Source organism: Lynx canadensis, chromosome D4, assembly GCF_007474595.2.
Source record: "Lynx canadensis isolate LIC74 chromosome D4, mLynCan4.pri.v2, whole genome shotgun sequence".
Lineage (NCBI taxonomy): Eukaryota > Metazoa > Chordata > Mammalia > Carnivora > Felidae > Lynx > Lynx canadensis.
Window position 1 is genome coordinate 66,747,144 of NC_044315.2, and position 17,102 is coordinate 66,764,245.

General features: G+C 36.6%; 1 protein-coding gene across 2 annotated transcripts in view; it reads left to right on the top strand.

Moving 5' to 3' along the window:
• Positions 1 to 17,102, top strand: part of FSD1L (fibronectin type III and SPRY domain containing 1 like) — a 71,173-nt gene that overhangs the window by 48,730 nt on the left and 5,341 nt on the right. For both annotated transcript variants that reach the window (XM_030293933.1, XM_030293934.1), the window contains 3 exons: positions 1,606 to 1,706; positions 2,155 to 2,406; positions 5,698 to 5,786. In XM_030293933.1, coding sequence (XP_030149793.1) covers positions 1,606 to 1,706; positions 2,155 to 2,406; positions 5,698 to 5,786 — 442 coding nt within the window. The remainder of the gene's footprint in view (positions 1 to 1,605; positions 1,707 to 2,154; positions 2,407 to 5,697; positions 5,787 to 17,102) is intronic.

Here is a 17,102-nt window from a genome sequence, read left to right on the forward strand (position 1 = left end):
ATAAGGGGGTCTCTGAATAGAAGTGCCTAAGCTAGGAATGCAGATATGCATAGGATCTCTGGGTTGGGGTGGGGGAGGATTACATCTTCCTTAAGAAATTGTGGTGAACTAACTATATACCAAGTCTGGTATGGGAAAGGCAGCCCTCTCAGGCCTGTCACTAAAAGCGTTTTATAATCATTTATGGTTCAGCCTGAAAGATTACACATAGGATTTTGGCCTGGAGGTGGATTCCTCAGCAGAGTTATTTAGCCTGGTAAGATCTGGAAGATCTTCATTAAAGGAATGGCATTTAGGCTGGTTCTCAAGGAAATGGAAAAACACGTGCCATTTGGCCTTACATAAACTAGAGGAAAAGCACTGAAGCAGGTTGCCTGAGTTTAAGGAACACTGCTGCATTTAGCTGAATAGTGCTCTCTAGGGTGAGAAGGCTGGAAAAGGACCTTGGACTTGGACTAGGACCAAATCAAGAAGTGCCTTAAATCCAAAGCAAAGTTGTTTGTAGGCAGTAAGGAAGTGCTTGAAGATTTTAAGGTAGCAGTATCAAACTTAGGTTTATGTGGTAACAGTGAATAAGATGAATTAGGTGGCAAAGAGATCATTTCAGAAGCTAGTAAAACAATCTAGAGGGCAGGTAAACAAAGAGCCTTAATTTACACAGTAGAGCTGCAAAGGTGTCTTAAAGGGGTGAGGTGGGAGGGGATTGTGTTTGACATCAGACAGTAATAGCTGTTGTACTTCTTGCAAAAATGGACTTTGGGTTGGGAGTCTAGAATGCTGCAGTGGAAGAGTTCCCTTTATTTAACTTTTCTCTGAAATGTAAACTGCCACTCTTAATAGTTATGCCTGTTTGTCTTTTCTCCATGCTTTTCCCTTTATTTCTTTACTACTGGTAAGTTACAATTTTTTACTGTTTTTTAAATACAGGGATTCAATATAATTGAAATGTTATTTTTAAACATCTTTGGGTCTTGATTTATTTTGAGTTTTTGAGATTTAGTGAAAGGCCTAGTACTGTCCCATTTATCCTATCATATAATTCGACATAAGGGGAGATCAGGTTGAATCTTGTAGGAGAAATGCTTTATAATATTTGATATTATCCTATGCATGGATTTGGGCATTGACTATTTCTCTTTTACGAAGAAAAGATTCAGAACAAAAATACTTACTGCTTATGAAAAGGTTATTTAGTTTTTATCATAATAAGATTATCTCTGCCATTTTAAAATTTAAATTTAACTGCAAGAAATGTAAGCTCTATAATCCATTATCTTTTTTGAATTCTTTTTTCCCTTCAGTTCTTTTGTTTTCCTTTTTAACTTGTCTCATTTTGGCATTGTTTCTTATTTCAACTGTGTGTTCTTTGTATAAGCTTTGTTCAGTCTGCATGATATTAGTGTTCAGCCTGCTTTGTGTTGATGACTTCTTACATTTCAGTGTTTTTAATTGACAACTCTGATAATAATTCAGATGAAATTAAATGATGCTATTTGTGCAACGTAATTAAAACTTTTCAAAGTTGCCTTTCATGACTTGTAGTTTTAGTTTGTGAGGCATGTACAGCATAGAGTATTTGTTTCTCTTTTCTTCCTGTTTGTATAGAAGTGGCACGCCGTCCCCCAAACGGACATCCATAGGCTCCAGGCCACCAGCAGGAAGAGGCAGCAGAGATCGTTTTACTGGGGAATCATACACAGTGCTGGGTACGATAAACATAGTCTTCATCGTGTCAGGTTAAAGGGATCACAGTCACACCGCTGGGCTTTCTGCCCACTTAGAGCTGGAGTGGCCTGTTTCTAATGAATATTTGCCAAGGTTTCTCCCTCCTGAAGCCTAATTACTTTTGGCGGGTTTCAAATTGTCTAATTATTTATTTGTTTAAAACTTTATTTCATTTTATATAGTGCTCTACGTGTATGCATATCTTTTGAGGAGATAGGAAGAAAAGTTCTAAAGCTTTTTATATATCAGAAAAAATAGTAAATATACAAGTAAAGTTGTAACAGATATTCTGCTTATAGTGTCTGTGTGTTAATATGGTTATTTTCCTGAATCAGATTTTTTGTGCCATTTTGTGGGATGAGAGTTAAAAATCTATGTGACGTATAAGGAAGATCTTAGAGTCAAATTTACCTTTCTGATCTTTTGTAGGAGACACTGCTATTGAAAGTGGACAACATTATTGGGAGGTCAAGGCCCAGAAGGATTGTAAATCTTACAGTGTGGGAGTAGCATACAAGACTTTGGGGAAATTTGACCAATTAGGAAAGACAAACACTAGTTGGTGTATCCATGTCAACAACTGGCTGCAAAACACATTTGCAGCAAAGCATAATAATAAAGTCAAAGCCTTGGATGTTACTGTTCCTGAGAGAATAGGTGTATTTTGTGATTTTGATGGGGGTAAGTTTACTGATTTTCTCATAAGTCATTTTGTCATAGTTGCTTACATTTCAGTATTTTTCATTGGTAATCATCTACACAGAATTTTTTAATATTGTGGTAAGGGTGTTTTGACCTACTAGGATTTGATCACAAACATAACTTCAGCTCTGGAATTGACTGGGAGGGTGTGTGATGTTTGCCTGAAGCCTTACAAAAGCACTCATGTATAATATGCTTAATAGGTCTGAAAGAATGATTTTGTTAATTTTAGTGTTAAGCATTAAAATTTTTTCTATCCATTTTTATTCCTTCCTGACCTGATTTTATTATCTGTGAAGAGTGGTGGAGTCAGATTTTTCAAGTTGGAGTGGACTTAGAAATTACCCAAATCTACACAGTATAAAATCCTTACTACAGTTATCTCTGCAGGTAGCTGTCACTCCTGTGCTTGAAGAACTTTTTAATGTGAAGTTTATTGTTGTAGAAGGTAGCTTACTTCATTGTTGGAGAGCATTTGGTAATGCAGAGTTTTTCTTAAATTGACTTGTTTTGTTTCCTGATACCTTATGAGACTGCTATCCTTAAATTTTGTCATCTGAAGAAACAGAATTATGTTCCCTAATTCACATTTACATGATAATCCTTATTTGCTTAAAACCTAACATTGCTTCTTGTGCTGGTTTTCCAGACTATACATTTTCTGTATCACTGGCTGTTCCTCTTACAGTTTAATTTTTCCAAAATTAAAGTATGTGGTTGTACACTATGTCAACATTATTTCTTAAAGATGGGTTCTCAAAGTAGAACATGAAACTGAGGACCATCATAGGACATGTGATTTGGCAGCACAGTTTCTAGTACTAGGACTTATTATCATTGTTGGTGTATATTGAGCTTGTAGCCACCCAGTCCACTAGATCTTTTTTCATGGAGTTCTATTAAACTGTCTTTTTTTTTTCCATATATTAAGCAGTTTAGGGTTGTTTTTGTTGCTTAAACTCAAGAATATTACATTTGTCCTTAAGTTTCTTTTGTTGTTGTTGTTTCAAATTTTTATTTAAATAGTAGTTAACATGTAGTGTACTGTTGGTTTCGGGAGTAGAATTTAGTGATTCCTCACTGACATACAACACCTAGTGCTCATCCCAGCAAGTGCCCTCCTGAATGTCCATCACCCATTTAGCCCGTCTCCCGCCCACCTCCCTCCGTCAACCCTAAATGTGTTCTCTATAGTTGAGTCTCTAATGGTTTCATCTTAATAGATTTGACCAAGCTTTTTGAACACTTCTGTTAAAATCATCTAAAAAGTAACTTGATATTTATCTTTTGCAAAATTTGCTTGAACTTTTTGAATTAGGTATTTGATAAGTATCTTCTCACTGTCATCAAAATATTTATAAAAATTTTAAAGATGACCCTATTGAACTAGGGAACAAAAGTAATTCCCTAGGTACTTCTCTTTAAATTGACACTGTAAACAAATAAAACTCTATTTTACCATTTTAAGTAACATGTTTCCAGATAATTTACTGAGCCTTCAACCTAGTTACTCAAAAGGAAAAAGTTAATTTTGGCTTGATTGAATTTTAGTGACAACACGTTAGTCTTGCTGCATTCTTTTTACTTACTCACTTTGACTCAGATAATAATTTCCTCAGGATACATGTTAAATTTATTGGCACACATTTTTTTTTTTCTTTTTCAACTCTCAAGGTAGCTTTTGCTTATCTTCCGTTTTCTCGTGCTTTGTGCGGTTCCTCAAAGATGGTAGTGAGAAGTGTGTTGTTTAGCCTAGAGCATAGGGTAGGAAGGAGTTGTAATGTAAGATGGGATCAGATTCCGAGAGCCTTGAAAAATAATAATAGGCTCTTTTTTGTTATTTGAGGGAAGGGGATTTCTCTGCATTTTAGGAAACTGTAGTCATATGATAATCTAGTTTTAGAAATATTGGAGAGTAAGTGGCTAAATGTGGAAGAGATTACAAACATATTGTTAAGACTCTCCAGGAGTCAGTCTTTAAGCAGTGTGGCAGGGCCATGTTTATCTTGTTAAGTATTGTTTCCTTATTCCTGGCAAGGGCTTTTTACATTGTAAGCCCTTAATAAGTGTTTGTTGAGCGATTATTAGTAACAAGGGCCTGAGCAGTGGGGAATCAAGAGGAATGGATTTGATGGTATGAAAGTAGAATTCATAGGACTCAATAACTAAATGTGGATTGGAAAGTGAACAAACAAGAGTTGAAGATGACTGAGATTCCAGCCACTGTGGTCAAGAGGATGGCATGTCATCAGTAGCATGGGGAACATAGTCCTGGGTCAAGATGAGATGCCAGCAGGACAATCATGTGGCATAGCTGGCTAATATTGAGAAAATTTCAGGGCTAGAACTCAGAAAAGATGTAGAGCTGGAGCTAAATACTAGACGCACCATCACAGAGTGGCTACTGAAGATTGCATAGAACAATTAAATGTTACTGCTGTGTTGTTTACTAACTTTGTGACCATTCATAGGTTCCTTAATGTTTTGAGGTAATATATATAAAGAGCCCAGTGCTTTGATGGTAGACATAAATGCTAGTTTCTCTTCTCTGTTTGGTGGCAGCTGAGTCATTAAGGAAACATTGTAGAGAGAAAAGAGAGCCTGGGCAAACATCTACATTCAGAATAGGAGAAAAGGAGATAGAAGATATCGTCAGAGTTAGATACAAACCAAGAGAAGTTATGGGACAAGAATTTCAAGAAGTGATAACAGATGTAAGGAGGCCATCAAGTTGTACAGTTAGGTGGTCAGAAAAACAATCATTTTAGTTGCATGATAACATTGAAAGACAGACCATGACGGTATTTTAAAAATTAGCAAAACTGAAGCAGTGATAACTATGATTTCAGAGACTAAAATGAGTATTGCTTCAAGTATTTAGAAGACAAGGTTTAATAGAGTAAACCTTAAATGGTGATGGGAGTTAGGTAGAGAGGCTAGGTATAGTAAAAATGAAGAAGAAATAGCCTTGGTTTTTACTGAGTTAAGGAAGCCATTTGTTAAATAATGATAAAATAGTCTATAGTTGAATTAGATTATGGAAGCACTATAGAGATCTTGAAAATCAGGAAAGAAAACTAGATTTGGGCCTTTTCTTAAGCATGTATACTACTGATTTTCAAGTGAGAATTTCTAAGTCCAGTCCTTATAGTTTGTAACCAAAAAGAGTCCCAAATATGTATTCAGTTATTACTTTACCCATGATTATATGTTAGATTTAATTAAATGTGTATAATAAATTAGCCCCCCCCCCCTTTTTTTTTCTTTTAGGTCAACTTTCTTTCTATGATGCAAGCTCAAAACAGTTGTTGTATTCCTTTAAGACAAAATTTACTCAGCCAGTACTACCTGGTTTCATGGTTAGTACCAAATTTATATTTTATTTGGTTTGACAAATTTATTGAGAACCATCTATTCTATATATTTGGGGAAGCCGAATATCTTATTTTTCCTTCATATTCTTTCCTCTTTCCCTAATCTACCTCTTCCAAATCTGTGATTGTGGGTATATTTTTGGTGTGTTTTATTGAAGTAAATATTATTACATGAAAGTATGCAAACCATAAGAATGCAGTTTGATGAATCTTCATATACTGCACACATTTTTGTAATCAGTATCTAGATCAAGAAGTGTAACCTTAATGGTGCGCCTGGGTGGCTCAGTCAGTTAAGTGTCCAACTTTGGCTCAGGTCACGATCTCACAGCTTGTGAGTTCGAGCCCCGTGTCGAGCTCTGTGCTGATGGCTCAGAGCCTGGAGCCTGCTTCAGATTCTGTGTCATCTTCTCTCTCGGCCCCTCACGCTGCTCATGCTGTCTCTCTCTGTTAAAAAAAAAATAAACATTTTAAAAAAAGGAAAAGAAGTGGAACATTAACAGAGCCTCCTGTGCCTTCTTGTGCCCATTTCTAGCCTCTACTGGCCTGCCTGCAAAGTGGTTACCATCTTGAGTTTTAATACCATAAATTAATTTTGCCTCCTTTTCACCTTTGTATACAATATCTTTTTGGTTTAGCATTATGTTTGTGAGATTTATCCATGTTGTTCTATGTGGTGGTAGTTTACTCATCTCATATAGTTTTACTTTATATTTGTATGTATAGTTTCCCATTATATGACTATTTCATCATTTAAATATCCATTCTAATTTAGTTGGATTCTTGTGTGGTTTCTCCTTGGGGACATTTACAGATGGAATAGTTATGAATATTCTTGTTCATGCCTTTTGGTAAATGTATGTTTCTGTTGGGTATATAACTAAGATTGGAGTTGCTAGATAGTATAATGTGTGTGTAATCAACTCTAGCAGGGTTTTTCAAAGTTGATGGTTATACTAATTTATTGCTAGCAATATATCTTTATCAACACTTGGTAGTATCTTTTTTAAGTTTTAGTTCTTCTAATGGGTAAGATATATTGAATTGTGGTTTTTCATTTGCACTACCTCGATGACTAGTGCTGTCGAACACTTTTTTTAATCTTTATTATTTAGATACACTCTTTTGTGAAATGGTTGCTCAAGACTTTTGCCTGTATTTCTATTGAGTCCTCTTCCTATGTCTTATTGATCAATTTGGAGTTCTTTAAATAACCTGGGTCTTTTATTTTTTTTTATTATATGAAATTTATTGTCAAATTAGTTTCCATACAACACCCAGTGGTCATCCCAAAAGATGCCCTCTTCAATGCCCATCACCTACCCCCCCTCCCTCCCACCCCCCATCAACCCTCAGTTTGTTCTCAGTTTTTAAGAGTCTCTTATGCTTTGGCTCTCTCTCCCACTCTAACCTATTTTTTTTCTTTTTTTTCCTTCCCTTCCCCCATGGATTTCTGTTAGGTTTCTAGCCTGAGTCTTTTGCCAGATATATGTATTGCAAATTTCTTTTCCACTCTGGCTTTCCTTTTCCCTCTCTTGGTATCTTTTCATGAAAAAGGTTGTTAATTTTAATTTTGCTCTATTTATCAATTTAAAAATGTATGGTTAGCACTTTTTTCTTTAAGAAATCTTTTTGCACCTCCAAGGTCATGAAAATATTCTTGTTTTCTTCTAAAAGCTTTTCCTTGTACCTTTAGATACAGACTGCATTTACAATGCAAGTACAATGTAGAATTGCTGTTTGGTATGAGGTTGGGGTCAACTTAAATGTAAGGAATTCCTAAATTCCTTATGGCTATCTACTTATTCCGTGACCATTTATTGAGAAGACCATCTTTTTTTCTGTTGTAGTGGAGTGTCATCTTTATAAAATATTAGATTAACAGTCTATGTGTGGTAGGCAGAATATATGTGTCTGTACACACATAGATGATGCCAGGACTACTCAATTTCAGGTTGATTTATTTTATTTTTTTACTTTTACTTAAATCCCACTTAACAAACAATAATGGTTTCAGGAGTAGAATTTAATGATCCAACACTTACATGTAACACCCAGTGCTCATCCTAACATGTGCCCTCCTTGATGCCCATCACCCATTTAGTCCATCCCCTCACCCAACACCCCTCCAGCAACCCTCAGTTTGTTCTTTGTAGTTAAGAGTCTCTTATGGTTTACCTCCCACTCTCTTTTTCATCTTATTTTTCTGTCCCTTCCCCTATGTTCATCTGGTTTATTTCTTAATTCCACATATGAGTGATGAAATATTGTATTTGTCTTTCTCTGACTGACTTATTTTGCTTAGCATAATACATTCTAGTTCAATCCATGTTGTTGCAAATGGCAAATTTCATTCTTTTTGATCGTCAAGTAATATATCATTGTATATGTAAATACCACATCTTCTTTTTTTTTTAATATATGAATTTATTGTCAGATTGGTTTCCATACAACACCCAGTGCTCATCCCAAAAGATGCCTTCTTCAATGCCCATCACTTACCCTCCCCTCCCTCCCACCCCCCGTCAAACCTCAGTTTGTTCTCAGTTTTTAAGAGTCTCTTATGCTTTGGCTGTCTCCCACTCTAACCTCTTTTTTTTTTTCCTTCCCCTCCCCCATGGGTTTCTGTTAAGTTTCTCAGGATCCACATAAGAGTGAAAACATATGGTATCTGTCTTTCTCTGTATGGCTTATTTCACTTAGCATCACACTCTCCAATTCCATCCACGTTGCTACAAAGGGCCATATTTCATTCTTTCTCATTGCCACGTAGTACTCCATTGTGTATATAAACCACATCTTCTTTATCCATTAGTCAGTTGATGGACATTTGGGCTCTTTCCATAATTTGGCTATTGTCAATAGTGCTGCTATAAACATTGGGGAGCATGTGCCCCTTTGAATCATCATTTTTGTATCCTTTGGGTAAATACCTAGTAGTGCAATTGCTGTGTCATAGGGTGGTTCTATTTTTAATTTTTTGAGGAACCTCCATACTGTTTTCCAGAGTGGCTGCCCCAGTTTGCATTCCCACCAGCAGTGCAAAAGTGTTCCACCTTTCTCTGCATCCTCACCAACATTGTGTTGTTTCTTGAATTGCTAATGTTAGCCATTCTGACAGGTGTGAGGTCATATCTCATTGTGGTTTTGATTTGTATTTCCCTCATGATGAGTAATGTTGAGCATTTTTTCATTTGTCGGTTGGCTACTGGGTGTCTTCTTTGGAGAAGTGTCTATTCATGTCTTTGTCCATTTCTTCAGTGGATTTTTTGTTTTTTGGGTGTTGAGTTTGATAAGTTTTTTGGAGATTTTGGATACTAACCCTTTATATGATATGTCATTTGCAAATATCTTTTCCCATTGCATCAGTTGCCTTTTATTTATTTATTTTTTAAAATTTGAATCCAAGTTAGTTAACATCTAGTATAACAATAATTTCAGGAATAGGATTTAGTGATTCATCACTTACATATAACACCCAGTGCCCATCCCAACCTCCTTATTGCCCCTCATTCCTTTAGCCCTTCCCCTGACCCAACACCTCATTGGCAACACTATTTGTTCTCTGTAGTTAAGAGTCACTTATGGGGGTGCCTGGGTGGCTCAGTCGGTTAAGCATCCAACTTCGGCTCAGGTCATGATCTCGTGGTTCACGAGTTCCAGCCCCACATTGGGCTGTGTGCTGACAGCTCAGAGCCTGGAGCCTGCTTTGGAATCTGTGACTCCCTCTCTCTCTGTCCCCTCACCCACTCATGCTCTGTCTCTATCTCTCAAAAAATAAATAAACATTAAAAAAATTTTTTTAAGAGTCATTTATGGTTTGTCTCCCTCCCTGTTTTTATATTATTTTTGCTCCCCTTCCCTTATGTTCACCTGTTCTGTATCTTAAATTCTACATATGAGTGAAATCATATGATACTTGTCTTTCTCTGACTGATTTCGCTTAGCATAATACACTCCTAGTTTCATCCATGTTATTGCAAATGCAAGATTTCATTCTTTTTGATTGCTGAGTAATATTGCATCATATATATATATATATACACACATATATATATACATATATATATACATATATATGTGTATATACATATACATATATGTGTGTGTGTGTGTATATATATATATATATATATATACACACATATACCGCATCTTTGTCCATTCATCAGTTGTCACTGTACATTTGGGCTCTTTCCATAATTTGGCTATTGTCGATAGTACTGCCATAAACATTGGGGTGCACGTGCCACTTCTAGTCAGCATTTTTGTATCCTTTGGATAAATACCTAGTAGTGCAAATGCTTGGTCATAGAGTAATTGTATTTTTAATTTTTTGAGGAACCTCCATACTGTTTTCCAGAGTTGGCTGCCCAAGTTTGCATTCACACCAGCAGTGCAAAAGGGTTCCTCTTTCTCTGCATCCTTGCCAACGTCTGTTGTTTCCTGAGTTGTTAATTTAGCCATTCGGACAGGTGTGAGGTGGCATCTCATTGTGGTTTTGATTTGTATTTCCCTCATGATGAGTAATGTTGAGCATTTTTTCATGTGTCGGTTGGCCATCTGGATGTCTTCTTTGGAGAAGTGTCTATTCATGTCTTTGTCCATTTCTTCACTGGGTTATTTGTTTTTTTGGTGTTGAGTTTGATAAGTTTTTTAGAGATTTTGGATACTAACCCTTTATCTGATATGTCATTTGTATATATCTTTTCTCATTCTGTCAGTTGCCGTTTAGTTTTGCTGATTGTTTCTTTCACTGTGCAGAAGCTTTTTATCTTGATGAGGTCCCAGTAGTTCATTTTTGAACTGAGTCTTTTGCCAGATATATGCATTGCAAATGTCTTTTCCACTCTGGCTTTCCTTTTCCTTCTCTTGGTAGTTCATTTTTGCTTTTGTGTCCCTTGCCTCCAGAGACATATCAAGTAAGAAGTTGCCGTGGCCAAGGTCAAAAAGGTTGTTGCCAGTTTTCTGCTCTAGGATTTTAACGGTTTCCTGTCTTACGTTTAGGTCTTTCATCCATTTTGAGTTTATTTTTGTGTATGGTGTAAGAAAGTGGTCCAGGTTCATTCTTCTGTATGTTGCTGTCCAGTTTTCCAACACCTTTTGTTGAAGAGACTGTCTTTATTCCATTGGATATTCTTTCCTGCTTTGTCAAAGATTAGTTGGCCATACATTTATGGATCCATTTCTGGGTTCTCTCTTCTGTTCCATTGATCTATGTGTCTGTTTTTGTGCCAGTACCATACTATCTTGATGATTACAGCTTTGGAATATAGCTTGAAATCCAGAATTGTGATGCCTCCCACTTTGGTTTTCTTTTTCAGGATTGCTTTGGCTATTCGGGGTCCTTTCTGGTTCCACACAAATATTAGGGTTGTTTGTTCTAGCTCTGTGAAGAATGCTGGTGTTATTTTGATAGGGATTGTATTGAATGTGTAATATTGGTGTTTTAACAATATTTGTTCTTCCAGTCCACAAGCATGAAATACTTTTCCATTTCTTTGTGTTTTCTTCAGTTTCTTTTATAAGCTTTCTATAGTTTCTAGTGTACAGATCTTTTACATCTTTGGTTAGGTTTATTCCTAGGTATCTTATGGTTTTCAGTGCATTTGTAAATGGATTCCTTGATTTCCCCTGCTGCTGCTTCATTATTGGTGTAAAGAAATGTATGGTGATATTATATTCTGCGGCTTTGCTGAATTCATGTATCATTTCTAGCAGTTTTTTGGTGAATCTTTTGGGTTTTCCACATAGAGTATCATGTCAGTGAAGAATGAAAGTTTGACTTTTTCCTTGCCAATTTGGGTGCCTTTTATTTCTCTTTGTTTGATCGCTGAGGCTAGGACTTCCAACACTGTTGAAAAACAGTGGTGACAGTGGACATCCCTGTTGTGTTCCTGACCTTCGGAGGAAGGCTCTAAGTTTTTCCTCATTGAGGATCATGTTAGCTGTGGGTCTTTCATATATATGGCCTTTATGATCTTGAGGTATGTTCCTTCCATCCCTACTTTCTCGAGGGTTTTTATCAAGAAAGGATGCTGTATTTTGTCAAATGTCTTTTCTATATCTATTGAGGATCATGTGGTTCTTATCCTTTCTTTTATTAATGTGATGTGTGTCACATTAATTGATTTGCAGATATTGAACCAGTTCTGCATCTCAGGGAGAGGAATAAATCCCACTTGATCGTGGTGCATAATTCTTTTAATGTATTGTTGGATTTGGTTTGCTAGTATCTTCTTCAGAATTTTTGCATCCGTGCTCATCAGTGAGATTGGTCGATAGTTCTCCTTTTTAGTGGTGTTTTTGTTTGCATTTGGAATCAAAGTAATGCTAGTCTCATAGAATGAGTTTGGAAGTTTTCTTTCCATTTCTATTTTTTGGTACATCTTCAAAGGAATAGCTATTAACTCTTCTTTATTTTTTTTTATGTTTATTTATTTTTGAGGAGGGAGGAGAGGGAATGAGGGAAGGAAGGAGGGAGGGAGGAGGTGCAGAGAGAGAGCGAGACACACAATCTAAAACAGACTCCAGGCTCCGAACTGTCAGCACAGAGCCAACACGGGACTTGAACTCACAAACCGCGACATCATGACCTGAGCTGAAGTTGGACACTTAACTGACTGAGCCACCCAAGCACCCCATCTCTTCTTTATTTTTTATTTATTTTTAAAAAAAAATTTTTTTTTTTTTTTTAACGTTTATTTATTTTTGAGACAGAGAGGCAGAGCATGAATAGGGGAGGGGCAGAGAGAGAGGGAGACACACAGAATCTGAAACAGGCTCCAGGCTCCGAGCTGTCAGCACAGAGCCCGACGCGGGGCTTGAACTCACGGACCACGAGATCATGACCTGAGCCGAAGTCGGACGCCCAACCGACCGAGCCACCCAGGCGCCCCGCCCCATCTCTTCTTTAAATGTTTGGTAGAATTCCTCTAGGAAGGCGTCCATCCCTGGACTCTTGTTTATTGGGAGATCTTTGATTACTGATCCAATTTCTTTGCTGGTTGTGGGTCTGTTCAAATTTTCTACTTTTTCCTTTTCAGTTAGTTTCTAGGAATTTGTCCATTTCTTCCAGATTGCTCAATTTGTTTGCATATAATTGGTTGTAATAGTCTCTTATAATTGTTTGTATTTCTGTGATGTTGGTTGTGATCTCTCTCATCTGATTTTATTTATTTGGGTCCTTTCCTTTTTCCTTTTTGATCAATCTGGGTAGGGGTTTATCAATTTTGTTAATTCTTTCAAAGAACTAGCAAGCTCCTGGTTTTGTTTATCTATTCTACTGTTGTTGTTGTTGTTGTTTTTTAATTTCAATATCATTGACTTCTGCCCTAATCTTCATTATTTCCCTTCTTCTGCTGATTTTGGGCTTTACTTGCTGTTCTGTTTCCAGCGCATTTAGGTGTAAGGTTAGGTTGTGTATTTTAGACATTTCTTCCCTCTTTAGGAAGGCCTGCATTGCTACATACTTCCTTCTTATGACCACCTTCGCTGCATCCCAGAGGTTTTGGACTGTCATGTTTTCATTTTCATTGGCTTCCATGTACTTTTTAATTTCCTCTTTATTTCTTGATTAGTGCATTCATTCTTTAGTAGAATGTTCTTTACTCTCCAGTTATTTGTGGTCTTTCCACATTTTTTCTTGTGATTGATTTCAAGTTTCATGGCATTGTGGTCTGAAAATATGCATGGTATGATATCAATCTTTTTGTACTTGTTGAGGGCTGATTTGTGACCCAGTGTGTGATCTGTTCTGGAGAATGTTCCATGTGCACTCAAGAAGAATGCGTATTCTGCTGCTTTAGGATGAAATGTTCTGAATATATCTGTTAAGTCCATCCGGTCCAGGGTCTCATTCAGAGCCATTGTTTCCATTGTTGAAAGTGGGGTGTTAAAATCTCCTACTATTATGGTATTATTATCAATGCGTTTCTTTATGCTTGTGATTAATTGATTTATATATTTGGGTGCTTTCAAATTGGAAGCATAAATATTTACAGTTGTTAGATCTTCTTGGTAGATCCCTTAATTATGATAGAACGCCCTTCTTCATCTCTTGTTATAGTCTTTGTTTTAAAATCTAGTTTGTCTGATATAAATACAGCTACTCTGGCTTTCTTTTGACGTCCATTAGCATGATAGATGGTTCTCCATCCCCTTATTTCAATCTGCTGTGTCTTTAGGTCTAAAATGAGTCTCTGGTAGGCAGCATATAGATGGGTCTTGTTTTCTTATCCATTCTAATCCCCTGTGTGTTTTGATTGGAGCATTTAGTCCATTTACATTCAGATTGAGTACCGAAAGATATGAATTTAGTGCCATTGTGTTTCCTATCGAGTTGATGTTTCTGATGATGTTCTCCGGTCCTTTCTAGTCTTTATTGCTTTTGGTCTGTTTTGTTTTGTTTTTTTCTTCACTCAAAGAGTCCCCCTTAAAATTTCTTGCAAGGCTGGTTTAGTGGTCACAATTTATATTAGAAAAAGTCATTATTCTCCATACAAAATGCAACTTGGTTTGAATTTATTTTTTTATTAAGCAGATGTTACTGCTTCTTCCAACTCCTTTATCCTTTGGATTTCTCTGTAAGTTTGGGCTACTCTGGGGAGTTCTGCAGTACAATTAAGACAGATCCTCATTATTCTGGCTAGACCTTTTCTTAATTTGGGGGTTACTTCTACAATCAAGGGGGGTTATTTCCATTGCAGAGTTGGCAGAATGTTTTGTATGTGTGTTCTTCCATCGTTACCCTGACTGTAGCTTCTCAAACTGTGAGGAGAAAGTATTCAGGGTGTATGTGGGTTTAAAATATAGTACTTTTAACTCTCAAAATTGATAATGATCATTCACTTTGGATACCCCCAAATCTTAAATTTAAAACAATGCTAATAACTAAGACTCTTGGTTTTTCATTAAAAATTAAAAGTAATCAGTGAATGAAATTATTGTTCATAGAAAAACACTTAAGGATTTAGAAGAGTTGTTGTTATTATTATTATTATTATTATTATTATTACTTTGCCACAAACCTCTGCTGTATTATGTGTTTTTTGGCTGTTTTTCCAAATAGGTCATTCAGGGACAAATTTGTTTACCATATGAAACTCAAAAGTTATTTTTTTCCTTGTGTCTCAAAGGGTTGGATTTCATGTTTAATTTGAGTTTATCTCAAGTAGATATGTAGTGAGTTTATTGCTTTTCATTCCAAATAATTAAACACTAAGTACATTAGTAAGTGTTGTTAAGATGCTTTAGGAAAAGTATTTTCAAACTGGTTGAAATTATTTTTTTCCTTTCATTGAAGGGTTTATTAACTAGGTCAATGATTATTAAACTTTTTGTGTACAAGATTAGTTTTCTTTTTAAAAAAATTTTTTATGTTTATTTTTGAGAGGGGGGGAGAGAGAGAGAGAGAGAGAGAGAGAGAGAGAGAACGTGAGTGGGGGAGGGGCAGAGAAAGAGAGAGAGGGAGGAGGACACAGAATTCGATGCAGGCTCCAGGCTCTGAGCTGTCAGCACAGAGCCCAACGTGGGGCTTGAACTCATGAACGATGAAATCATGACCTGTGCTGCAGTTGGACACTTAACCGACTGAGCCACCCAGGCACCCCTAGTTTTCTTTTTAAAAGCAGGTTTATTAAGGATAATTCATAGTAGTGTACAGTTCTGTGGGATTTGACAAATGCTTACAGTTGTGTAACATTACCATAATCAAGACATTGAACATTTCTATCACCCTACAAAAGTTCATCTTCCTTTGTAATGGACCTTTCTGATCACACCCAGCCCTGGTAGTCACTAACAAGGTTTTAGTCTCCGTAGTTTTGCTTTTTCCAGAATATTAGAGAAAAGGAATTGTATGGTATGTAGACTTTTGATTCTACAGCATAATGTATTTGAAATTCATCAGTGTTGTGTTTATCAGTCATAGTGTCTTTTTTTTTTTGCTGATGAGTGTCTGTTTTATTGCTGACTGTGTATGTAGCACACGTTATTCATCCACTCACCAGTTGAAGGACTTTGGGGTTCTTTCTAGTTTTTGGCAATTACAAGTAAAGGCACTGTAAATATTTGCAAATAGATTTTTTCGTATTTGTTTTCATTTCTCTTGGGTTAATACCTAGAAGTGAGGGTATTAGATCACACTGAAAGTGTATGTTTAGGGTATCTGTGTGTCCCAGTAGGTTATGCATTTGCTTTCGGCTCAGGTCATGATCTTACAGTTCATAGGTTTGGGCCCTGCATTAGGCTGTGCTGACAGCTCAGAGCCTGGAGCCTGCTTTGAATACTGTGTCTCCCTCTCTGTCTGGGCATCCCCACTGACACTGTTTCTCTCTCAAAAATAAACATTAAAAAAAAATTAAAAAAAAAGAAAGTGTATGTTTAACTTTATAAGAAGCTACCAAAATGTTTTCCAAAGTGGCTGTGTGACTTTTGTATTCCTTTTAATTTTTTTAAATTTTTATTTAAATTTTAGTTAACATACAGTGCAATATTGGTTTCAGGAGTAGAATTCAGTGATTCATCACTTAAAAACAATGCCCAGTGCTCAACACAATAAACACTCATCACTCATCTAGCTCATCTCCTACCCATCTCCCTCCATCAACCTTCAGTTGATTCTCTGTCATTGAGTGTTTTGTGGTTTGTTTCCCTCTCTCCTCTTTTTCCCCCCTTCCTATGTGTTCATCTGTTTTGTTTCTTAATTCCACATATGAGAGGGCACCTGGATGGCTTAGTCAGTTAAGCGCTGACTCTTGATTTCTGCTCAGGTCATGATCTCATTGTCATGGGGTCATGAGATCAAGTCCTGCGTCGGACTCCACACTGAGCATGGAACCTGCTTAAGACTCTGTCTCTCCCTCTTCCTCTGCTCAGCCCCTGCTCCTGCTTTCTGTCTCAAAATAAATAAATAAATAAATAAATAAATAAATAAATAAATAAATTCCACATATGAGAGAAATCATATGGTATTTGTCTTTCTCCAACTTATTTCGCTTAGTGTAATACATTCTATCTCCTCCATGTCATTGTAAGTGGCAAGATTTCATTCTTTTTCTTTTTTTAAAAAAGTTTTATTTTGAGAGTGTGAGTGGGGGAGGGGCAGAGAGAGAAGGAGAGAGAGAATCCCAGTCTCTGTGCTAGTGCGGAGCCTGATGTGTGAGATTTCACCTGAGGTGAAATCAAGAGTTAGACGCTTAACTGACTGAGCCACCCAGGCCCAAGATTTCATTCTTTTTGTTTAATATCCCCTGTGTGTGTGTGCGTGTGTGTGTGTTACATACACACACACACCACATC